The sequence below is a fragment of the Rhododendron vialii genome, chromosome 2a (genome assembly GCF_030253575.1).
Source record: "Rhododendron vialii isolate Sample 1 chromosome 2a, ASM3025357v1".
Lineage (NCBI taxonomy): Eukaryota > Viridiplantae > Streptophyta > Magnoliopsida > Ericales > Ericaceae > Rhododendron > Rhododendron vialii.
This window is the reverse complement of record NC_080558.1, coordinates 34,728,820-34,755,583: the sequence shown is the minus strand read 5'-3', so window position 1 is coordinate 34,755,583 and position 26,764 is coordinate 34,728,820. Positions and strand designations below refer to the sequence as shown.

The 26,764-nt window shown below is 39.1% G+C and overlaps 1 protein-coding gene across 2 annotated transcripts; it reads right to left on the bottom strand.

Moving 5' to 3' along the window:
• Positions 1-225: 225 nt before the first annotated feature.
• LOC131313178 (multiple RNA-binding domain-containing protein 1) lies at positions 226-24,750 on the bottom strand. Of its 2 annotated transcripts, none has more exons than XM_058341351.1 (16): positions 24,521-24,750; positions 23,893-23,953; positions 23,686-23,793; positions 23,045-23,159; positions 20,740-21,467; positions 20,423-20,554; positions 19,660-19,749; positions 19,431-19,554; positions 15,117-15,440; positions 14,940-15,004; positions 9,255-9,429; positions 5,224-5,328; positions 5,041-5,142; positions 4,797-4,970; positions 764-895; positions 226-665 (listed from the first exon to the last, which is right to left on the bottom strand). In XM_058341351.1, coding segments are annotated over exons 2-16 (2,547 nt in total). In that variant the 5' UTR covers positions 23,895-23,953; positions 24,521-24,750; the 3' UTR covers positions 226-494. The 2 variants fall into 2 exon arrangements, with proteins under 2 accessions (XP_058197334.1, XP_058197325.1); XM_058341342.1 differs by lacking the exon at positions 24,521-24,750 and adding an exon at positions 24,096-24,188 and having other exon boundaries at positions 23,893-23,954.
• Positions 24,751-26,764: the final 2,014 nt, after the last annotated feature.

The window sequence follows — 26,764 nt, the reverse complement described above, 5'->3', positions numbered from 1 at the left end:
GAAACTTGGATACTTGGTAACAATGTTGTGGAGAACTCGACCCAGCTCCAAAGCCTAGCCCCATGACACACCATCTCAACCCATAGATCACAATTTCGTTTCAACCACTTGCACCCCATTTGATTCTATGAGATGAAACCAATCCTCACAGTTGTGTCTGAATATTTCGTTTGATCTCAGCATACATGCTAGACAGAACATTGGAATCGTTCAAGCCCCCTTAAATTCATCCCGAAATAATAGATGTCTGCATTTGATGATACAAAATACTAACAAAATTGAACTTCTCAACGAGAAATCGTGAACGGCTCATAAAATTATCCACTTATATTTTTCAGAGCTACTTCTCAGAAAGGATTATACCAACACTGAGAAGAACTACCAGCACCCAACATGTAAAACTGGGCCAGAGCAAATATATGGATAAGAAAAACACAAATTACATGAAAAAATAAGAAAAATAGCTCATACAGTACATGGAAAATCTGAAGACTCTAATCTGCAATCCTTCTGAATTTAACATTTGATTCGTCCAAAACAGCCATGGGATTCCTTTTCTTGGATATTTTGGTTGAACTCATCCCATCTTGCCTGTCGCTGAATTGAGCAGCAGTTTTAGCCCGTAAATCTTCTAAGCTCTCCCTCTCTTTTGCTCTTTCCAGAACCTGAATGTAAGTGTTTTGGCCGTTATAGCTTTTTTCTATAGTCCATATAGTATATAGGAAGATAAAAATGTTTGAGGAGCAGATAAAATACTACATACCAGATGCCGACCATACAGATGGGTACTTGAAAGAGCTTGTATGGCATTATTGGCCTCTTGTTTTGTGCCAAACTCTACAAAAGCAAAGCCGCCATGGTGTCCAATCCTCCTTGGCAACCTAATACGCTTAATCTGTAAGAATCAATGACAATTTCAAAGCCAATCAGCCGAAGGAAGTTAAAATCTCTATTACAATAATCAAGTATACTAGGCGGCAAAAGAACTCAGGATTCCAAGCAATACTAGATGTGTGCTTGTAAGATCTTAAAATTGAAGCATAAAGAGACATTAATATAAGGAAGAAGTTACATAGTCACCGGTTCCATTGTACTCCCCTTTGATTTTCCTATAACCTCAGCCCACAACGGACTTCATCTTTTCTAATCCTTCTTGACAAAATTATAACGAGAGTTAAACTCCATTCTCTATAAATTCTAGTTTACTACTCCCTCTGTCCCAAATTGAATGTCAATTTTTGATATCCGTGCCAATTTCAATTCCTTATATCTTTCAATATGGATCTCAAAAAATATGCAATATGGTTCTTGTTTGATAGTTCTCAATTAGTTCTATTATACAAAATTTTCAAACTCATGAAAAACATTATAGATTAAAAGATATAAGCGACAAAAAATGACACGAGTTTCAAAAATTGTCATCCATTTTGGGACGGAGGGAGTACATTTCATTGTCCTCTCCCAAAGAACACTTTGAGGAAATAGAAATGGAAACCTTCCGGTGCGCATAGGATTGTTGCTAAAACTGCACTTTTTGTAGCGAAAGGGTACCTTAATTCAAAGTGTGCATCCGACCATGTAAACAACTAGGGTATTGCTGTTGCACCGTAACCCAACACGAAGAATTATTGACTTATCTAAAAGCTGTTCCAATAAGGATTCTAATAACTATCTCCACTGCCATCCTTCTTTTCACGTTTTAACCCAACAAATGAACATCCATCAATTCAAGAACAAAAAGCCAAAACTCTTTTCCAAGTCCATCCATCCATCCACAGGTAACCTCATGTTCTACAAGGAGACGCACAACATCATTTGCAATTCCTTAAGAGGGTAAAGTGTCATATGTTAAAACAGCAAGCTGAATTGAAAAGGCTTCAAAATTTTCACCTTCTTGGACCAAAAAAATAAATAAATAAAACTTTTCCCAAGCTGCTTTTTGGCTTTGCAAACAGCAAGTCAAGTGTATCAAAAAACTAGAAGCCAGTAAAAAAGGCAACGTCCAAGGAAAAACCCTATACAGTAAGTGAAGTTTGAAGAACAAGACCCAAACCCACACATCCGCCCACACCCACCGACCCAACCCCAAAGGAAGAACAAGACCATCGATTTGAGGTGACAATCAATTGGTATCGGGCAACGATGCTGAGATGCTCAGAGGCTGACAAGGGAGTTGCATAAGGAGAGAGCAAGCAGGTTCTGCAGCTATTTCAATCCTACAGAAGAAAGGGAGGGGAGCTGGGGTGACAAATCTATTTGGTATCTTTTCCACATCAGGATGTAGTTGCTTGGGGCCAAGGATTCCTGAGGTGAAGCTGAAAAGGGAGTTGATGAGGAAAGATAAACCAGGTTCTGCAGCAGTTTTTGAAGCCTCCATAATGCACGTGGAAGGGCCAAATAGGTGTAACATGCTGGATATTCCACCCTTCCAGCTCTTTTGACATAATTCTCTCAGTAGTCGTATATGAAAATATCTGCACACAATTCAGGCGGATGGGATGTGGAGGTGGGGGATGTCACTTTGCCTAGGGGGGGTGCATGAGTGGAAGACTGTCATTTGCTTTTATGGATATGTTATGTATGGTATATGAGTTGCGTACATTGGGTTGGCGGCGGTGATGCTTTATGATGGAGTCGACTGCTAACCGCATCTTTCCGGGTGAAGTCCTTTACAAGGCCCTTAGCTGAAGCACAATTTCTCCTTCTCGGCTTCTTCTAATGGTGTGCAGATCAAGACAACATCCTTACAAAACACACTATGATTTGTCGTGAGAAGCCAACTGTTGACTGTTGTTCCTTGTGGTTGAGGGATGACAATTGGTGGCAGCTATGTAGCACAGACGGATACAGATACGGACACGGTTACGGACACGGGACACGGCAATTTTAAAAAAATGGGGATACGGACACGGCGGGGGACACACCACGTGTATAAATAAATAATAAATAAATATATGTACATATATATATAAAAAAATTATGAACCATTGTATATGAATAATTTCACAAATTGTATAAATTTTTTTCAAAGGGAAAATTACAGTTTAACCCAAATGTTTTGAATAATTTCATATTAACCCCCAAAAATTTTGAAAATATTACATTTTGACCCCTAGCCGTGTCCCCTATCAAAAAATAATAAAAATTATTGGACACGCCACGTGGCGTGTCCAATACATGTCCCCGCGTGTCCCCGCTGTGTCCCCGTGTCCAATACGTGGACACGGCGCCCTTTTGGAGTGTCGGTGCTACATAGGGTGGCAGACTTGCTCATTCATTGGAAGTGGCTAGGGACCGAATGACAGCAGTCCTTTGTGGTTTGGTATTGCTTGGGTCCTCCCGTTTGGGGTGATAGAGCTGGTTCATGGTTGGAATGGAGCAAGGGTAAGGTTGGAGGAGAAGATTTTATTTTTATTTCTTTATCGGCAGGAGGAGAAGATGTTATGGTCTTCTTGATTGGTGTTAAGGGTCTCCCCTCTCTATGATTTGGCTCATTTGGAGGGAGCAGGATCGGCAACACATATGAGTCTCTCGAGACCTCCTAGTAGCCATAAAAAGTCTTTTCTCTATATAATCTATGAAGCGACTGTCCTCGGAGGTGCCATCCCTGTTTCCGACACACCCGAAACGTATGGGATGCCACGTGGCGTGTCCATTAAATTTGTTTAAAGCAGGACATGGGGAACACACAAGGGACACAGAGAAATTGCACATGTAATTTTATTAATTTTTTAGAGATAAATATGGTATTACTTTAAATCTTTGGATTAAAAGTGCAATTAAGGGTATAAAGTACCCCAAACGACTGAATATTTTCATCTGGAAAATGGTCAAGCTGCGTGGCAATATGGGGTTGAAGGGTATTGACCTTTTCACTCATTCGATCCCCACACAGAAAAAGAAACACTCCATCGCATCAGGAATTCTGTCCCTCTCAATCTGTATCACTTTCTCTCTAAATATTATCACCACAGGTAGAAATATAAAATTGACACAGCCCACGACCATTTTTGAAATAGAGAGGGAGAGAGAGAGAGAGGAAAAGGCACCAATGAGCAGTAGGAATATTCTTGCTCTCCCATTTCAATCATCCTAAACTACATGATTTCCTGTGTCTACTCTGTTCTCAAGAGTCAAGGCAGGAATTTAGAACACTATAACAATTTTAAGCTAATATAAGAGTTGAAATGTATAGTTGTGTAAAAAATATCTGTGTACGCACAACTTCGACAATAGCACAAACATGAATCTTAAGGCCCCATTCAGTTGCTGGGAAAAGAAAAGAAAGTATCGGAATGTCCAACTTTCCTGCATTTTTTATGTGTTCAAACAGCAGGAAAGTTGTGAACCCTCGGCTCTAACTTTCCCACTAGAATTATTTCCCCCAAACCTTGTCCTACAAAAAACACAAGGAATCTTATTCTTACACTAGTTTCCTACAAAGTTAAGCTCTATTTTCCAACTTTCTCACAAAGTTCTTTTATCAAATGAACAAGAAAAGGAAAATAAATTTCTTTTCCTTCACTCCACTTAACTAAAATTCTCTCAGGAAAAATTTCCATGCACTAGTATCTTGACAACCGAACGGAGCCTAGGAGAACTTCTTGTGCCTCGTTCATGTATCTACTAGTACTTGCACATTCATTTTAATTCTTGCCAGGCTGGTCAGATACGTTACCGATAGAGCTTCCCAACTAAATTTTCTCATCTTGTATTCTTGATGGTAAACCAAAAGAGGACTTCTCATTAATGCTTCAAGGCACTTTTACATGGAAATAGCAAAAAGTCAAAATTACCTCCCCAAATGGACTAAACAGTTGCCTGAGATCTTTCTCTGTAGCCTCAAAAGCTACATTTCGCACAAATAATTTTGTTGAACTCAGAGACTTGTCAACACTTTTCAACACTTTTCCATCGTTCTTAGCATGACAAAGTTGCAAGCTAAGAGCATGCCCATCCAAAACAGTTCCCTGGAAGAGACAGAGCACGAGTTGAATCTCATTTGAACAATATTCAATTAAATAATGCTAGAAATAGTACCTGTAAATCCTTGCACACCGTAACTGCCGTCTCAACACAATCAAATTCTAGGAAACCAAAACCCATGGAAACATTCTTTCCATTTTTTGAGTGCTTCTTCACCTGTACATGGGAAAATAACAAGAGATGAAGTGGAATACGATGTTGAGAAAGGTGCCCGGAAGTAGGGTCCAAATGAATTACCCTGGCACTGAGGACTTTTCCCTCTTTCATTAATTCACTAAAATGCTTTCCAAGAGATGCATCAGATGTTTTGAAGTTCAGGTTCTTCACATATAGTGAACGCGACTGCAGCAAAAAGGACAGAGAGCGGACATCAGGATGGTTGTGTACTTCGAACTACAAATAAAATAATAGTCACAGGTACTTGAAAGCACACACATGAAAAAAGGCATGATTAACTTAAGTAACAAACTTACTTCAAAATAGGGGGCATTAAACATGAATACCAAATATAGGTCTGACAGTTGCCAAAGCTACACTATCATTTACTTGGAGAGCCTGTGAAGCGAAGTTCCACATCGCTTGGGTACCAAAGTAATATGAAGAATACAAGCGTGAGGGCACCCTCACTTCAATAGCTAGCTTTTGGGGTGAGTTCTACCCAAAACTGTGTAACATGATATCAGAGCCGGGTATGCCAAGAATGGGTAGGGTGCGTCTCCTGCACGCAGCAGGTGCTGCTGAGTGAGCACGCTGGGCATGAGGGAGGGTGTGAAGCGAAGTCCCACATCGCTTGGATACCAAAGTAATATGAAGAATATAAGTGTGAGGGAACCCTCACTTCAATAGCTAGCTTTTGGGGTGAGTTCTACCCAAGACCGTGTAATAGAGCGGTGATACTCCAAAAGCATTTGATACCTACCTAACTGTTACTGATTATTTATTCAACAGTTATTTCCAGATTGCCAAAGTCATATTGCCTCAGATCTAGTGGGAACTAAACCCATCAGCATTTTGAGAAAATCAGAGTTCGAACAACCTTAATTCCTAATAACAGAGTGATTATTCAGTGCTCTTGGAGCACCATCACGTTGTGCTCCAAGGGCTTCTCCACCACACATTTGTGCAGGTTTCACCATTAATGTGGGCCTTCTTCTCCACATATTGGTGTGCGGGCCATACACTAGGTGGTGGAACCCACACAAATGTGTGGTGGAGAAGGCTCCTGGAGTTCCAGGAGCAAATAATAATTTCTCCTAATCCAGGGTCGTCAAGGTGAACATCAAGTACAAAGCATTCTCAAGCGCCTTATCAAGATCAGGCGATTGTACAATAGATGTCTATCATCTATGTTACAAGGACTCGTGTAGTAGTATCGATGTGAGTTTGAATCCAAGTGTTGGATCCATCTAATCCACGTGATTTTCTACAACTGGTCACATTCATGTTTCCTAAATATACACATTCCTGAGTTTTGGGGTAAATTAGTGTTTAAAAGGTTGTCATTAGAGCACTTCATGCATAACGTAGCAATTTAGTACATCATTAGAATTCATTAGTCCAGTGCTAAGATGTATAACCGGATCCTTCTATCTTTTCTACCACCTTGCTCCTAAAGCATCCAGGGCCCAGTGCCAGCTCAACGAGAGACGCTGAGCCTGATCTCAGAAGTGCAAATATCATTAATAGGAGTTGGAGTTGCTCAAGCAACAAGATGCGAGCGCAATTCGGTTCACCCTTAGACATACCCCATAGGCAGATGTAAAGGCAGCTAGAGAGGCGATGGGAGTATTCAGAAATGCCTGGTCTCAATAGGTTCTCAGGTTTTTACAGAAAGAGTTGTGACTCAGCATCAGGGAAGGCAGGGGTTAGTGCTGAGAGTTTATTAAATTTGAATTACTAAATATGCTTGCTAGGTGATTCTCAAAGTAAATATATTGCACCCTTATTCCAAGGGTAGAGTAGCCAACATGGGTATTTCATTAATTCTGACGAGTCCGTTAAATAGCATGTTATACATATAACAAAATGGTTTGGAGAATCCCTGTTGCACTAAGATAGGCAAGATAGTTCAAGGATTGCACACAACTATTACAACCTTCAATTTATACTTCCATACTCATTTGAGAAACAAATGCAAAGAGGAATATAAATTTACCAAGCATGAGCGGATAAAGCCAACCATTCCATCAATAGTTCAATGTCAACCAATTAGTTGATGTCATCTAGGATACATAATGCCAATTAGAAACTACAATGCCTACAAAAGAATTCCTATAAGCAAGTTGCAACAAGGATAAGGATCGAAGAAGCACAAAGATATCTAAAAAGGAGGCGTGTCAGTGTTGCTTATGCATGGGTCACTTGCGCTCCTGGACACTCCACAACACATGTCAGTCAGTCACTGGTGAAATAATTGATAAGATGGCTGACCTGCTTCACCTTCATGCCAAGGATTAGGACTTAAATGTCCATGAGCAATTGCATTACATAAAGGCCACGGCTAACCGGAGAGCTCAGTTATAACACGCTGAAAAAATAAAAAAATAAAAAACACCGGCACTACCTACTGTGTAACAGAATGTAAATGTGTTTGAACACAGCTCACCATGCCCAAACGGATACAACCAAAAAAAAACACCAAAAACATAAGATATGCCACATTGTGTGTCCAACCCACGACCCCTCTCTTGGCTTTTTGCGTACAATATGAGTGTCCAATAGCTAGGACAACTAAAATGAACTGTCCATCCTTCATAGATGAGATGATGATCTCTACTTGATAGGTTTCGGATAGTCAATCAGATCACACTAAAACCTCTCATTAGGTATCTGGTAAACCAGATTTTGTAATCACCAGTTTGAGTAACATCAAAAAGAAATAGCAACCCTCTTTTCTCCTCCCTCACCTTGTCGCCATATGAGCAACTCGGAGTCCCCCATCCATAAGAAGTCTTTAACGTAAACATTGTGGTTTCGACATTACACCTCTCTGAAAATTGTATCCGGCTTCTCTCTAAAGTTCAGGTTTAGGATTTTGGTTGGGTGGGTGGCGGGTGGCGGCTGCCACCTCCACCTCCCCTCCCCCCCTTGACCATTCCCCATGTTCTCCGATATATGCCCTTCCTCAACCTCCATCCCTTCAAACCCATCTCCAGAGGCATGGATCAGGCGAGTTGGGTCACAGAGCAGCTAATAATCGGCGAGATGAGAAGACGATTTTTTTCCTGTCCTCCCTTTGGAGGCTTATCTTTTCCTTCGGTTGTGGAGCTTTAGGGCCCTTTATAGGCACCCCCTCCGGTGAAGAGACCTGATCGCGTAGGCGTGTAGCCATGGCAGCAGATCTCGTGGCTAGCACAACAGCCGTGGTTTTCTCTTTTCTTTGCTTATGTTGTCTGGTGCATCCTCTAGGGGTTTCGTGATTCCATCTTCGTGGTTCCATCTCTGCTTGTATTCCCATTGGTTTGGGCTACCAATTTGTTGAGGTCTCTACTGCCTCTTCCTAGACTGGCACTATCCCCAAATTATATCTTGGATCTACTTTGCAGGACACGTAATTGAGCTAGAAGCTCCAGTCTAGGTATAGGTGCTTGTGGCTTTTACCAAATCTTTTGCAATGAAATCTCTTTGTAAGCGCCAAATGGCTTCGATGAATGCAATTTTCGATGTTCAAAAATGACATTAACATGGTGATTAAGGGCTATGAAGCAACACACACCTCCACAAATGAGGACCTGGAAACAATTTGGTGTGAAAACTCAGGAATTAAGACCAAGTTTCATGCAGAACCTGATCTCTCATACTTGCTGAGGAAAAAAAAACTACACAGTAGAGGTGTATGTTGCTTTCATGTTAAAGGGCATTCACAAGTTCAACGAAGTTAATATTGCTGACACATCAGACAGAAGATACAAACAGTAAAATAACTAGTCCATACAGATATACAACTGCCTATCAAAATAATAATAATAAGAACAATTTACAACTTCCATAAAAGGACGGGAAGCTTAAGTCCATGTGACACTAACACAGGACCGGAGAAACTCGGCAGACACAGAAAATGTTAAATTCAATGTCAACAAGGGAACCATAGAAGACTCGAATTCTAGCAAGTACAGGAAACTTATAAACAAGTAATAGGATGCTTTCAGGACACAGGAGTCATGACACTCGTACACTTTTTCCAACCAAAATAGAAAATCAAGACCACGGAAACTAAAAAACTTAAATTTTTGTGTCACTTGAAGAAAAAGAATGTGAATAGTCAAAACCTCGATTCTATCAGGATCAACGTCTGCATCAACTATTCCTTCCACATGTTGCTCTAATAACACCCTCCTGGCTTGATGCTCACCGACAATGACAGCATTATTTGTATTCTCAAGAATTTTGGAGTTCTGACTAAGAATATCGCCAGGCGCCCATTCCAAATACAGTGGAGTACCCCTGTTCCAAATATTAGGAATCAATATATAACTTTCAATACCATTTAGCCCAATCGAGCAATACCCATGAAGAAATAGCTGGTAACAGAATGTTCACGACAAATTGTATAAGAAATAATGATGTACTTCAACATTGGAACCGGAAAAGAGGAAAGCATCCAATTCCAAGATACAGCAAACTTTCAATCCTATTAGTTCTTAGTTGCTAAGGTAACCTACGATTATACATGTTGAAACCTTCAACAAAGCTGCATCCAATTCTTGCTATCAGACAAAAAGAGATCCTTACTTTGCTTTCACCAGTCTCCTTCAACACGGTAACTGTCACAGGACCAACACTTCATTTTTTCCTGTGACATAGTTGTCACAGGCGAAAGGCACACCGTGGCGCAAGTCTTCTTGGGCCCTAGGCGAGAGGCGCAAGGTGAGGCACACGCCTTTTTGAAGCGAGGCGCACCTACGCAAAAAATTATAGCATACACTAATATTTTTCAAATAATAAGTACTAAGCCAATGAGTTTTAGAGAGCAGACCATCCAATAGATGTGCATAAAAACATCCACCAAATCCTTTTCCTATTCATATGTAGGTTGACTGTATGTGTGTTGTGTATATGTAGTTTATGTGCACACAAATATGGATACGTACATATACATAAATACACACACACACACACACACACACAGAGAAGAGAGGGGAGAATACCTTAACATTTATAGTGATATATATATAGGGGCTGGTCCACTCACACAAAAATTGACACAAATATAATTGGAGTTCCACGCAAATGATCGGAGCCGTTCAAATTGTATAAAATATGATTTTAGGAGTTCCTGTAAAAAATCAACTCATTTGGATATCCGTAAGGGTTTGATTGGTTCATTGAGTTTTATCCTGTAAAATTTGACAGGAATTAACATTTTAAAATGTAACATTTGACAGGAATTAAAATGTAAAATTTGATCGGTTCACTTATCAATATATGAATGAGTTGATTTTTTACAAGAACTCTTAAAAATACGTATTAAACAAATTGAACGGCTCCGATCATTTGCGTGAGACTCCAAAATGGGTTTCTCACAAAACTTGTCAAAATTTGTGTCAACTTTTGTGTGAGGAGAACCAGTATATAGAAATATATCTCAAATGTTGATGAGGAGAGCCGACTGAGAGAGATGAGAGGGGAGACCACCGATGGAGATGAGAGGAGAGACGACTGATCGTTGGAGTTCAACTGATCGCTGAAGTTCTCTAAGGTCGACTTATGCAGATGAGAGCGATGACAGAAAATCAATGAAAGACCCTTTTGTATCATTTGACATCGACAGCCAAAGGTAATAATTTAATCTAGACAACATAATCCTAGGGCTCTGATTGAATTTGAAAGAAGCGAGCCTTTTCGCACCTCGTCACCTTTTGCACCTAGTATGCACCATATTAATGTCGCCTCGCCTGGGGTCATACAAGGCGATGGATCGCCTCAACTCGCGCCTAGGCGCGCCTTTGACAACTATGGCCTATGATGGCACCAAGTTTCTCCAACTCTTGGTCTCAGCCAACAATGTATAGTGAAACGACTAGAACACGCACAAGAATTACAGGAACCGTCTCAACCTTTTATAATACACCGCATACAAAGGAAACACTTATGGGGTCTAGATAGAACAACACTCTGCCTTAGACCGGTACAGCCGGTACATCCCGTTTGGCCATAAAACCGGTAATGTTATACCTCAATTCTGTTCCGGTGAAATAACCGGCCGTTCTCAGTTGATCTGGTCCTACCAGTCACTTTTTTGCCGTACCGGTCTGTCTCGAGAAGTACCGGCGCCAGAGTTACGTTTTTTATCAGTGCTGTGGAAATGAACCAGCCCCAGCCAACCTTAAGCGAGGGAGAAAAGGGGGAAAGAGTAAAGTAAAAAAAGAGAGGAGGGAAGGAGTCGACTGACATTTCCAGCCCATGACAAGACAAGACTACACCTTTTTACAGCCCATGAGCGTTTTTTTTTTAATTATTCCGTCTGAGCACGTAAGTCTTTCCTCTTATAAAGGTGGAAAGTACTGTTGGAGGTCCTATTAGAGTATTATGCGATTATTTTGATTATACAAAATATATACTTCATTAGCATGTGAAGTAATTTAATTATTAATTTTAAAATATTTAATTGACAATGATAAATCCGAAACGGTACCGGTACATACCATACCAATAGAAAAAATGGTACCTTTGCCGGTACGGTATTCAGAACCTTGCTTAGACTCCAAAAATGCCTAGCCTATAAATAGGCTACAATCCAAAAACGTGGCTAAGCATACATGGGGAAAATCTGCAGTTGACACCCCAAACTGCCCTAGGATTGTGTTAGCCCGGCTAGAGACTGCCAACACAGGAATCTGGAACTACCTCGAAATAACAGCAGCTAACAGCCTGGCCAGCCTGGGACATCTGTCCACATCATCAGCAACATGTGCATAATTGCCAGCTTGTCCAAATCCAAACCAAGGCTGCGAAGCCCACTTCGTGATCCAACCCTAGCTCAAGTACTTAGCCCACAGAATCTGATTGCATTGTCCCAGAAGCCTGCTTCCCATTTACCATCCGTGCCTCAACGTTATCGGGCCTTCACATGCGTCATAGCTGAAACTTGTCTAGGGACTAGTGCCCACACCATTGAGTCACCTTGTTAAGACATGCCTCCCTCATGCCTTAGTTTTTTACCAGGTTGGCTAAGGTGCAAGGTGCCACCACAAGGCAAGCTTAGCACACTTGAAAGTTAAGGTGCTAACAGCAACTAGTGTGGAACATGACGAGAGGATTCAATTCCTTGATGTTCCACAGCGAACTAGTGTGCTAACAGCAAAGACAAAGCAATTTTTCACAGCAGTTTGCTACAACTAATGTTTATGGACAGCCATGAATATAGAATCTGGTGGACGGCAAGGGAAATTTGCCCACATGACTTCAGAGACCAACTTATGGGTCAAATAATGTCAGGAACTTCACTGATAATTTTGGATGAGAGACAAAGGGGTTAAACTAGAAGTGAACCCAGAAATCTCCCTTGATTGGTTGACTAGTCTAGATCAACTTTTTGATTGCATCAACTAATCAAACGAAAAAAAGTGCAATTTGCTAGGCCTAAATTAAAAGGAGCCACGCAAAAATGGTGGGCAACAAAGGGAAGGATTCTTCCATGGACTAGCAACAAAGACTATTTTGAAATTTCATCTTCTTAAGCAAGGAATAGCAATGTCAATGAATACACAGCTTTATGAGCTATTTGTCACAGTGGGAGTCTATTAAGCTCATAAAGTCCTTGCAGAAAAATATACAGTTGGGTTGAAACTCCAGTCTAAGACAACATTGAGTCCTCTTATTTTAATTACCAAAATCAACACCGTGATAACTCAACAAAGCAGATGAAAAGGGAAAAATAACTTGCTTCAAGTGTGGGATAAGGGTCATATTGCAAGGACTTGCCAAACTGCCGAGTGACTTTAGCAAGGCCAGATAGTGAAGAGGATGAAAGTACCACTGAAGAAAACAAAAAAGAAGAGTCACAGGCTGAGGTCTATGCCGATACAAGCAGTAGCAGAGAGTTACTATTGTGCTAAATCAAGCATGCCCACATTGAAACCTTGATTGGAAACGATTCAATATACTGCAACAGAGCCATTTGTTATGCACTGCATTGCTCATTGATCGCTGACAATGGAAGCTCTAAAAATGTGCTCTCAAGAGATTTTGTTCAAAGGTTGGGACTTGAAAGAACTGCCAATTGCAAGACCATATTCAATCTCATGGATAGTCAAGGTAGCACAAGGTGTCTACACTCTACACTGTACATCATTTTCCAATACGAGACCCATTGGGCGAGCAATTCTTATGTGAGGTTATTTATGTGTCAACTTCTCTATTATATTTGCATGACCATTGATGTACAATAAAGGTGACACATATGACTCAACGGCAAAGTGGAAAAACATATAAACATTTGCATATAAAGGCCTTTTGATCACTCTCTCACTTCGACAAAAGAAAGCTCATGTACGCCAATCACGTCAAGATACTCACCAGTCACCGCACTTTGTCGGAGCCAAAGGAAATTGATACAGGCTACTTTCAAGAATGGCCCTAAGAACGTAAATTTATTCAATTAACAAGCATTTGGGGATGTAGATTTTATGAAGTTTACGATTTTAACATTGAGGTGTATTTTATTAGCTTTTTGAGTTGCAACATCACCTCCTTTGGAGGTGTGAGCTTGTAAGCTAGCAGCTTGTCACCTTGTTTTATGACAAAGAGGCTGAATGTTTGCAACTTTTCACTTCATTGTTGATTGGTAATATGATTGTTCTTAGGTATTTCACCTGTAAGTAACGTATTAGCTATTATATAAAGCTGAAAGATTTGTTTGAAGATTTTAGATTTTAGCGTTTTATCATAGCCTTCTTGTGCTTCCCTAGAGGGCCCGGTTTTGAGCCCCATATCTCAAGAATTTCGAGCCTTGTATGCTCGATTCTGAATTATGCATATTTATGGCCTTGAAGTACTTGAAACTTATATTTATTTTGATTTCAAAAGTCTCATTCGACATGGTAACTATTGGAGTATGTCCCACATCGGTTACTTATCTCCTCCAAAACTAGTATACGAGCCTGGGAAGCCTCTCCACTCATTTCCAATTGGTTTTGAGTTGGATGCTTTAACATGGTATCAGAGCTAGGGTCTCAGAGAATTTGTTCCCCCTTGTCTGTGCCATAAATGCTTAGTTGTTTGTTGTGACCCAAGTGTTATGGATCATTTATTTACCTCTCAACGTGCTAGTCGGGGATCGCACATGCAAGTGAGAGTTGGAGTTTGTCCCACATCAGTTACTTATCTCCTCCAAAACTAGTATATGAGCCTGGGTGGCCTCTCCACTCATTGCCAAGTGGTTTTGAGTTGAATGCTTTAACAGTAGATGTGGAATGTGATGAGAGGATTCAATCCCTTGATCAGAGGATCAAAAGTATTGAACAAGCTATTGGTGGTCTAAAGACTACGCTTGAAGACCTAAGAAAAGAAAACAATGAATGTCTTCAACAGCTGGAAGACATGCTTGGAACTATTTTGAAGGAAATGTCAAGTGAAGAGCATGGTAAAGGTACTACCACCAAACCAACCACTTCAAATTTAACTGCAGACCATGTATTTCATAAACCACTTGAAAAGTTGCCATCACATCCAACAAACGCATAGGTACCCGAGGCACAACATAAGCATCCACATAGACAACAAAGATCATGGTAATGTATGTCTTGAAGCCCAAGGCCAAGACAAAGCGATTTCCTACAGCAATTTGCCACTTCCAATGTTTATGGACAGCAAGCCACAAACATATAGTCTGGTAGATAGGAAGGGAAATTTTCTAGAAAAGCTCCTCATATGCCATGTATAACATACTAATTCAAATTTGTTACCTAGAATCAATGTTAAATAACCAGAAACAGAAGTAAATACAAACTTACTTGAAACACTTGTATGCTTTAGCTTTGAAAGCTGCACGTGCCTCAGATGGTTCAAGGAAAACGACCTGAATATCATTATCGTAAATATTATAAGAGAATAGAACTGTACATGTTAAACGGACTAAAAAAAGATAATAATTGACAAAAAAAATTCAGGACAACAGGCAAGATGCATACCAGAGCTAGGGTTCTTGTTCGAGGGAGAATAATTTTGTCCAAACTCCCAAATTTCCGAAACATCTTATCCAGTTCATCTTCAGAACAACCATAAGGCAAGTTCTTAACCAATATAACGTGGTCGCTTCTCTTCACACCATCAGTTTTCCCAATAGTAAGTTCTTCTAACGACGCTATATTAACTCCTGCATTTACAAGAGCCTTTTTGGTTTCTGCAATTACTTTAGTTTCTCCCAGAGCAATACGAACAGGAAGATCATCAGCTTCTCGGTCAAGTACATCACTTTTACTGATTCCAAATTCCCTAGCGATGTTTTCAACAACCTATTTATGAAACAAAGAGAAACTGGAGATAAGGAGAAAAAATTCAGAGCATGGCATGAAGTAAATGCACAGAAACAATTATGCAGAGTAAGACAAACAGTTAAGAATTGCCATCATATCAAGGAAAAGGGATGACTCTGAACTGTGCCTGAGGATGCTTAAAATTTTGAAGATCTAAGTCAAGTGGAAGTTATCCTAATTCATACTGTAACACAGTAACCGAGTCCAATAAAATCATATGGCGAGGACTTCAGCGACACTAACCACCATGAACAGAACAAATACAGCTTTTTCCCCTCCAGTATCCACTCCTACATAAGTATTGGAGAAAACACAGTCTGAAGGTCAATTTGGCACTATAAGTATAACCGTGGACTTCATGCAGATCATCATCCAATAAGGTATCGAGTTAGCACCTATCTTCATTCCCTCTCCAACAGTTTTTTCCTTTTTCCTTTCAGTCCCAAGAGACTGATTCTTCATCAATTGCTTCTACAATACCCACTCCTCCCACACAATTTTGATAAAATAAGCTGACACAAAGTAAAGTAATATGCCAAGCTAAACTTGCAAGGCTTTCTCGGAGTGAGGGTCCTATTTTTCCTTTTCAAGCTGCCGATCCCTCGTGAAGATCAAGAAGGCATATGAACAAGGCAAACTGACGCAAAGTAAAGTAATATGCCAAGCTAAACTTGAAAGGCATTCTCGGTGTAAGGGTCCTATTTTTCCTTTTCAAGCCGCCGATCCCTCATGAAGATTGAGAAGGCATACATGAAAAAGGCAATTACAATGAGAGACCAGATGATCCTTTAGTAAGTAATCTTAAGTCTGGCTCAGAAAACGTCCTAGGCATTGGAGGCAGTGGAGCAACAAGGCCCTTCATCTAATACACCACAATCATCAACTATCATGGTCATAAATGATTCACTCTTGTACCTAACCAGCAATCTATAGCCACTTCTTTTGTAATTAGATAATGCACAATCCTAAACAAAATTGTAACACAATAAATTCCATGGATGGGTGCACAAAAGGAAATGTGCGGTCACCCTTATTCCTTTCTCCAATGCTTTTACCTATTCCCCTTTCAATTTTCAATTCTTTAAGATGTTCATGCAACTAATGAGACTGCACAAGGCATGGACACTCTTAACTCAGTTGCCTTTTTTTGGCTAGGCCAGGTATCCACTTAAGGCACCCAACGGACCAACTATTTTACGCTGGCCAGATATACATGTACAAAACAAGACAAGAAAACTATAAACAAAAACATTCGATGGTGGCTAATCGGGCAAAGTTAGATCTGACGACGCTGAATAGGTGTCAAAGTCGGGTTTGGTCGTGGTATTTAGGTCGAAGTTGGGTTGGGCGTTTGTTGTTGACATCGTGCGAAAATGGCTAGAAATCAAGTCAGAGACTCAGACTATCCCCTCAGAAGGCATTCCTTAGGGCTCTGGACTCTGGGCAAACGCGAGTAGTTACCTTTTTGCTAAGGATTATCACCTGCTGTCCATCCATAAGCGGGCAATGGTAATGCAAGTACGTGGTGAGCGTAGTAGCCCCCTCGGGCATGCTCCTCATACAACCAAGCGAAGAGCGAGTGACAGCCAGAATTGAATATCGTATGTAACGTAGATTGTAGAATCAGATCTGAAGGTCTTTACTAGGATTGGAACAACCGAGGAATGAGTGACCATAAGCTCCGGTTAAGCGCTCGACATGCAGTTAGCTTAAACATGTTCATCGTGTGGCCGAGCGAAGCGCACCTGTGTGAAGCAGCCTAGCATCACTTTAGATAGGAACAAAATGGATGACTTACAACTGAAGTTCTCTGGATCGATATATCGTACGAAATACAATAGGGTTTCGAGTTATTAAGGATATGGGTCGTGGATGAACTGAAAATGGGTTTGAAGATGGGTTAACAGAGAAAGGATGTGATCGGCATGATGGAGGTGATACATCCAGATCCAGCAGTCAAGTATTACCCGCCATAGCATACTTTACCGGCTCGGATATGTAATTTGTTCGGGAATCAACCAACCCTTATAAACATCCTTTATGTATATAATGAAACGATCATCATTACAAAGACCATAATTTCCTCGACTAGTAAATAGGTTCATTAATAACTCCAACTATATCCATCAAGTTACAGAAATCTACAGAACTGAGGACAGAAAATTGAATAAAGAGATAAAATTAACTTCAAAAAATGCACACAAACATATTCCAGTACACCATGTTTACGTATATCTAATTCCACGTCCGCTATACATGGAACAAAAAAAATAGTTAGGAATCAGCACTACCTAACAAATTAATTCAAGTTTTCAGTATACATTACATCTTTGTAGGAAACACTTCCCTTGATGTACGAGTATTTGCACGTAAAATACATAGTGCTACCCTAAGCGCTCTCAGCCTTGCAGTCTTCAAATATGCGCCAGGCCCCTGCCACCATGCCGGCTCCTATCCAAGTTGGGAGTGATTATCTCCATAGGAATGTTCTATCAACCAAGAAATCATGGTTGTGCAAGGAACCATCAACGGTCACCCCAGGCAAAAAATTCTATCTTGTTTTTAGGAAGTTGAAAATCATTCAGCACAATGCTTTCTGCAATAAATATGATGGTTTTCTGCAAATACTCAACCTTATTTGAAATTCTTCTGAGGTCAAACAATGATGTGTCCAGATACAAAGCTCTGATTGTAGTAGCACACACAAGTTATTGTTGACTTATTTAGAACAATTCATATTTTAGAGGGTAATGATGTCAGAAAAGGTAGGTTTTATCCCACCTCCCACATATGAAAAGAAGCCCAGATATAGACTTGCAGACACATCATTTCTTAAAAATTAGGAGACAGACACGTTGGGAACATGTTGAATATAAACTATACTTAAATTACAGATGATCTTCTGAATTCATATGAAAGTCAAAAGAACATTATTTCTATCAAAGAAAGATGAAATTCATAAATACTAACAAAATTTTCATGAAGATATAAATCTAAGGTCACTACACTATTCACGAACTTAACATCCTTTGAAAGTTTCACTCTCAGCCAATGTCTTGAAAATTTCATTTTAACCTTGCAATGCGTAATCAACGTGTCCTAGAGTGTCCATGTGTCTGAGTAAAAACAAGAAACCTACGGCCGCTAAGGGGTGGTGACTGATTTTGCACCGACGGGCACGTGGGGCCCCCTCCGGGCCTCCCACAGATAATCCGAGCCATTCAATAATTTTAAAAAAAAACCGAGTGGGCCTGTGAGAAATCAGCTCAATCCAATATGTGCAGGTGCTCGATCCAATCTTCCCATTTTTGAAAAATCAGAAAAAATTTGGATGAAAAATGGGAAGATTGGATCAAGCACCTACACATATCGGATTGAGCTGATTTCTCATGGGCCTATTCAGATTTTTTATTAAATTATTGACCAGCTCAGATCATCCGTGAGGGACCCGGAGTGGGCCCCATGTGCTATCGGTGCAAAATCGGGCTACCACCCATCACTGGCTGTAGCAAGGTCCGAGTAAAAATATATACTCCCTCTGTTCCATCTTGTTGGTCCCTTTTGGGAATTCCTAATTTTTAAGGAAACATTTAATGATTGCATTGACCGGAAAAAAAATGAAATGATTGCACTTGAATTCAAATTTAATGACATCATTTCCATCATTACCCCTATGTTCTACCCACTTTACAACATTTAAATTCACTTTTATGAGGGATTCTTTTGGAAAATCATCAAATTTCTACTTCCACTTTTGGAAACGGACCAACATTTTGGAATAGAGGGAGTATATAACACAAAAATTGGAAACGTACTTGGGCACAAACAGGAAGGATTCCTGTGACGAACTAAAGATTTGAATTCACCAATATAAATAAGCAACTAACTTGAACAGAACACAGAGTTGAAGAGCAGCAAATATTTTTTACAAAATTAAGCCACCCAGTTCAATAATGGCTGGAGACATACCGTATCAGGGTGCATGAACAAACTGTTCCATGCTTGTGTATTTCCACTGGCTTCCAATGACTTCCTCTCTTTCTGCTTCTTTTGCTTAAATGTTTTCAAAGATTCATTGGCAAAAGCATTGCTCCTATAAAGTATGGAGAAGACAACTCATTGAAAAACAAATGGTATCCTCATGAACCTTGCAAACTAAAAATCAACAGAGACGGAAAAACAACTTAATTCTACTTACTCTTGTTTCTCAGAATTATGCTTTTGCTTTGCCGGCATAACATGCAATAGCCTTCCTTGAAAAATTGAATTGTCTAGTTCGTCTAGTGCTCTGCACAAAATACCACAGACTAAGGATTCTCATAACCGAACAGTCCAAAAAGCAAGAAAACCAATCATTTAATACTAATAGTAATCATAAAACTGTTAACAATACTGATGCTGATTACAATACTAATAATAGCACGTAGAAGAAGAACACAACATTCAACTTCAATGGAAGTATGGTCGGGGGAGGAGACAGACCAAACCATGGCAATATATGGCCCAAGTGACTACTCTCAGAAATTTATACTATTGAAATAGTGGCCCCCCTAAACCTCCAAAAATCAAGGAACTCAAGGGACCCATAGAACCATGTCCCCAAATTAAAAGCAGAAGGCACAAGAGAGGGCAGGCCTAGAGACCCGATTCAATTTTTGTGCTCATTACCTTGCTTCATTCAAAATCCAAAAAGCACCAGTAATTTTTTATAGTTATAAACCATCTTATAGTTTGTTGATTATAAACATGCCCATGTTTTGGCAATAATAAAAGGTCAAATACGGTACCAGTCCTCGTCATTAAAAACAGGTACACAATCACACCGTGCAAGGCTCAATAAGAAGCACGAAACTTAGAAGAAAGACAACTATGTATATTGTGCATCAAAGACATATTTTTAGTCCTGAAGAGGGAGGAGGTTGCAACATACAAGCCTTGAAGCTAAGCTCAAAAACACATACCTAGCTGCAGATTCTGGAAGCGTGTAAACGACATAAGCAATTCCTTTGGACCGCTTTGTATCTTTGTCAATGACAAGATGGACCTGAGAAACATTGCCGAGTTTGCGAAAATGCTCTTCCAGTTCATCCTCACTGAATCATATCAAAAATATCTAAGCATCAGAAATATCTGAAAGAGAGAGTTTCTGCAGGCTGGAACAGTAATATAAACAACCAGCAACAGTACCAGCACCTTAAATAAAATGGTTTTCTAAGCAAAGGATACACGTGTCACGGAATACGCTACAAAAAGGAGGAGCATAGAACCAGAAGCATACGTGGCGGTATATGGCAGGTTACGGACAAAAAGACGACCAGTCTCCAGAACATCCTTTTTAGTATCAATCACCTCATGCTCGGGGTCTTCAGAAAAGCCCTCTTCGACCTCCTCTTCAGAAGCTTCTGTTTCTAAAGCATTACGCTGAACCTTCGGATCAACTTTCTGAATGTCCTGGTGCTCTCTGCGCATCTTCAGTAATTTGCTTTTCCCACCATCCTTGCCACTGTTGTCACTGTTATCCTCATCATCACTTTTTTCTGAATCTGACCACTCTTTCTTTACTCTACTTTTAAAGTAATCCATATCTGAGATAACTTCACCAAAAGCCAAATTACTTGATTTTTCAGCTCCCTGACTGTCTAATGACCGAGGTTCACTTTTCTCACTGTCATCTAGCTGAGCCAAAACTGAAGCCACTGTTTCTTTGCCTTTTAGTTGAGTGTTTTGGTTGCCAGATTTTTTATTCTGCTCATGAACGTGGGTAGTAAGTGAATCGTTACCCCACAATTTTGACTTGACCCTCAGCTGCATTACCTGAAGGAACTCCTGAAGCTGTGGGTCATCATCCACCTTGCCCTTTTTACTTTTCTTTTTTCCTCCTATAGGACTTCCAAGTCCTCCACTTTTGGAATCAACTTTCTTTCCCTCATCCAAGTTCTCCTGTTTCTGCAGGGAATACCGACTCCATGGACGAGGAATATTTGGGTCTCCAACTTTACGAGCAATCTGGCGACAATGAAATCAGGATTATTATGTCCCAAACATTTTATGTCCCATCTTCTTTACCAGTTAGCACAATGAGCTTTAGTACAAAACAATGTTCAAAGTTACCAACATATTAGCTACTTCAACTAATAGGTATCATTTTGTGCGGATTGATATAAACTGATAGGCATCAATGACCTTTTTCAGAAATTAATCAAATGCAGCAATCAATTGAGGAGCATTAGTTCGCGTGTTGCATGCTACCATCTATCTATACTATATACTAGGCATGTATATAACGCACAGCACACCCTCCTTTTCTCTAAAATTATCTTGAAGAAAATACAAAATCACCCAAAAATCCACCTCAGCCACTAATATTTATCTCCCCTTTCTTTTGATTTTCACTTCGAAGGGAAAAAAAATCTTTCAAATCCCCTAACATTTCTCCTCACATTCAAATTTCATCTTCTAAAAAAATCAAATTTAATATTAAATTTTAAGTCGATTAGAGCTAAATATCATTAAACATAAAATCCATTCTCATGCATGGCACGGATACGCCGATACGGTGCTTGTTTACGTTACACCAGTATGTTTGTTAACCTACTATGTTTTTAATCATTCAACTGGAGTATAACAAGCATCATAGAACTTCTCTCTGTCACATGATTCCGTTGAAGCTCAAGGATCCAATCTACCAGCCGCAGGAAGCCACTGAAAACTAATTGGCTTCAAAATTGAACCAAAAATGCTATATTTTGGAGTGCACGCATTGTTACACTTGCAGGTATGCCACTAGATGGTATATTTTCATCTCTTGTTTCAAAACTACCACCTAGTTTAGAAAAAGAAGCACAGCATCACAATTGGGACTTTAAGCTACTATTCCCTTTCAGAGATACGAGACAAATTCAAGCTAAAAGGTAGGTACAATTAAGTAGCTCTATTTGGGTACCTTTTTATAATACTTTATAAACAACATTTTAAATAAAAAAAACACCAATCATTTCCCTATCACACAATTCTTGAGCAAACGTAGATTTTTCGAGACTTAAAAAACACTTTTCGTAAAAGAAGCACAGCCTCACAGTCGGGAATTCAACCTACTCCTCCTTTTTAGGGATACAAGAAACGTTCAAGCTAAAAGGTAGTTACGATTAAGTAGAGCTCTATTAGGGTACCTTTTTTAGATTTAGTTTCGCATACTACTTTATAAACAACATTTTAAATAAAAAAACAGCCATTGTTTCCATATCACACAATTCCTGAGCAGACGTAGGTTGTGAGACTTAAAAAACAAATTCGTGCATCCCGCGAATCCTTGTTATTTCAGCAAATTTCGTCTATTTCAGCAAATTTCGTCCACAAACTACATTCGAAAAGTGTTGGTCAATCAATTTTCTTTTATCGCGGCTTGTTGGTCTATCATCTGGTGAGTTATAGATTAGGAAAGACAAAAACAAAGACAGATACCAAACAAGGCTTTTATTTTTTTTGTTTTTGTCCCTTTTGTTTTGATGTTGTAGGAGAAGAGTAGTTGAGTTGAAACTTGCGGTTTTGCACAAAGACTCGGGATTAATTTTAGGTACACACACCTCACAGACAACTCTAGAAGTATCCAGGTAAGAGTTGTTGAAGTACTTGACAGCTTCTTCAGCTTCTCCCTCGGTCCGGTAACCAACAAAGCCAAACTGCCTGCTGTTACCATCTCTGAGAAGAAAAAAATACAACATTATCCATTTCGTTAGAATGACATACACATGCACCATACATATAAAACCTAGACAAGGCTCCAATCTCCATAGAATACCTGTGGTTTCCAAATGAAGCAGTTTCACATAATTATCAATCAGAATAGCAACCATTTAGATTTGATAGCTTAGAGCATCTCCAGCCCACATCAAAATTTTACTCAATTTGAGGGGGGGAAATCAAGTAAAAGCTTCATTTGGTATGAATCGCTCGAATGTACAAACTCATTCTAAGCACAAATTATTTGAGTAAAAATTTTGAGTCTGCCCTGATTTGGTTAAAAATTTGAGTAAAACACCATCAGTTATAAGTTTGAGTCAGACATCTACCCCCCCTTCATGCAACTAAGGTATATACACTAATTATAATCTACTTCTAATGTCTTGTGCCTAGAGAAACAATTAACAAAACCTTCAATTGAAAACCACATCTATCCAAAGGAAGCTTTTTTTTTTTTTTTTTTTGAGGGGGTTTTGTAGGGTACTTGGTTCGCATGATCTTGGCATCAGTAACTTCTCCTTTCTGAGAAAAGAATTCCCTGAGGCGCTTCTCGTTAACATTCTTGGGCAAATTCTTCACACAGAGTCGAGACCTTGAAGGGGAAAAAAACCAAAACGAAATTAAAAATGTAAGCTTCTAAGTAGACCTGCAATCGAATGGATGAAAGATAACGTAGGAAGCAAATACTCACATCGTTGTTGTGTAGTCTGAAGAGATTCCTAGAAAGTGCTGCCACCACCTCAAAAGATTAACTACGGAGAGAGAGAGAGAGATTATAGAAGATAAAGTTGCGCAGCAGGGCCGGGGAGAGGAGTGGACAACGTAACTACTGCTTAATATTTATAAATTACGAGAGAGAGAGAGAGCGAGAGAGAGAGAGAGAGAGAGAGAGAGAGAGAGAGAGAGGCGACCGGAGCTGCAAGAAATTGGGCGACCGATGAGTAAGAGCATCTCCAATAGCCTCAAGCCCATTCTAAGCAAAATGCTTAGCAAAAAGTGCAAAACTCTACTTTGTCTAGCCACCAAATAACTTCACCATCCAACAGCCTAGGCAAATGCTTATTCAAATCCCAAAACTCTAAAAAAAAAAACAAAAAACAAAACCCACCTTCCGGACGGTCAGCCGGCATGAAGCCAGAAACCCATCCATTCAGGCCATCGACGCCACCATCCCACTTCACCGTTTTAACAACACACAAATCACAAAACGCACTTCACCGTTTTTAATTATCCAACAAGAAGTTTACCCGGATGAAATTAACTGATTCACAAACAAACCCAGAAGAACAACAACAAATCAATAAACGGAATTAACTCACTGTGAGCAATCCGGCGAAATTAAATCAGCGTGAGAAAGGATGGTGAGTTGCTGCTGGCTGTGACGACGAAGCCCTCGCCGGAAAATCGCCACTGATTGTGAGTAACCTTTTCCCTCTGCGATTTCTCGTTCTCCGTCGGCAGCGACAAGTGACGGAACCGTCGCTGTGAAGAGAGAGAGAGAGAGCAGGAGTAGGAATTTAGGGCGGTCGCATAAAAATATTATTTGTTTTATAATTTGGGACCTGCAATTTTTAGACACTACAGATGTACCCCAAAAGAAACTTCCTTGCAAAAAAAATTACTACCTCCGATTCAGAATTTCTGGTTCACTTTCACTGTTTTAGACATCTCAAAATTTGAATAATGTTTATAGTTCTTAAAATATAAAATATTTGTATATACAATATATATCTTATTGATAGAACTTAATTTTTATTGAAAGAAATTCTCAAAAGTTGAATTATTTTTCTGTTTTTATTTAAATTTTCTATGCATTTTGTTAGTTTTATGTTAATTTTGTGTGAATTATTAGTTTATCTCGACGAGAAAAACCTATTAAGTAAAAAATTATGAATGCAACTAAATTTTTTTGACTAAAGACAAAAATAATCCATAAAATCTATTTGTTTTGGATTATTTTCTTCTTTAGTGAACTATTTAAGCATTTTAATCATGATTTTTATTTTGTATATTTCTCTCATCCAAACAATGCAATAATTCACCAAAAATTAACACAAACTTAGCAAATGCAAAAAAATTTTGAATAAAGACAAAAATAATCCAACTATTTTCTTTAAACAAAATGGGCCAAAAATCCATATAGAGTAGAAAATATACATAATTTATAACTAACACCAATGTCGAAAAATGGACAAGAAATTAGGGACAGAACATTATTCTTTTCATAACTTGAAAAAGACGGTTGAAAATTCAATCCAAATCCGTCCACACTTGATGATTTGGCCAGGTATTCCAGTAGTGTCAACTAGGAATTGAATTTGCACCAATCAACAAATATTGATCTAGACTACTATAATAATCTAATAAAGAATTGAATGCAATGAAAAAATGGACACAAAGATGTGCATAGAAAAGAATAAATGGGTAAGACTACAAAAACGGAACTATGTTGTAAAACTATTGTGTCTCGTTATGCTAAGATTCTTATTTTTTAAATACTTAGTATTTATTTTCCTACGACACAGACTATTCTCTTATAATACATCATATTTAATTTAAAAAATAAATACTTATTTTAGTTAATAAAACACAGAATTCTCATTAATCGACCACATCTTATGCTTATTCACCACATCTTATGCTTGATTGCATCCGTTAAAATTCACAATCGTTCAAGAGATCTACTGAATGACTTGATCTTGCCTAGGAACTCACCATGTGGCCTCTGTCAACACTGAGATTGTAGAACGATGAGAACACTTGCAGCTTTTCATTATGTTTTTCATGGATTCATGAATCTATGTTCATCTCCAAGCAGGGCCAGCTCTGAGATTTTGAAGGCCTAAAACGATCTTCGAAAGTGAGGCCCTTAATAATTGTAAACGAAAATCAAATAAAAAGTCGATAAATAAACTTTAATTTCGAAACCATAAACATGTATTTAAGGCAGAAAACCCAACAAAAAATACAATATACCACATTATTTCAAAAGCATCATTATCTTTACTTAAACATCACTCTTCTTGCAGTTTTAGCAGCAAAAGTACTAATTATGCCCTCACAATCAACCTCCTCTGCCATTTCACTCTCGATAGATAGGATGGCCAGTCCATTTAACCTCTCTAATTTTAGGTATGATTCCATAAAATCTGCAAATCCCAAAAAATTTCAACCATCAATTTTGCCATGAATCATGATGCCATCAAGAAGAAATAAACATAACGATATCAAACATGTAGTCCACACTCATATAGACATAAGACGTCCAGATTGAAGAACTAACAACTAATATTATGATTTTAAACCATGTATACTCATTAAGGGCCCAAACTAAAACCCGAGATAGGATGTGGGAAAAGAGAACAAATAAAGAATCGATCATAAAATACCTGTTGAATCTCTAATTTCCTTCCTGTCTCTCTTACTCTTTGATCTTGTTCCTTTAGTTCTTCGTCTTCTTCCCGATTTTTTTCCGCCCTAGTTCTGTTCGTTATTCCTCCTTTTTGTTTTTTGTTTTTTTCTTGCGTTCCGACGGTTCCTTAATCATTTTTCTGGGCCGTTAG

Coding starts and splice junctions, on each gene's coding strand:
- LOC131313178 (XM_058341342.1), bottom strand. CDS start 24,173: ATGGGCTTGAGGCTATTGGAGATGCTCTTACTCATCGGTCGCCCAATT. Junction 23,794..23,892: donor TCAGACTACACAACAACGAT/GTGAGTATTTGC, acceptor TTCCCCTTCAAG/GTCTCGACTCTGTGTGAAGA. Junction 19,750..20,422: donor CTTCCAGAATCTGCAGCTAG/GTATGTGTTTTT, acceptor TATTTTGTGCAG/AGCACTAGACGAACTAGACA.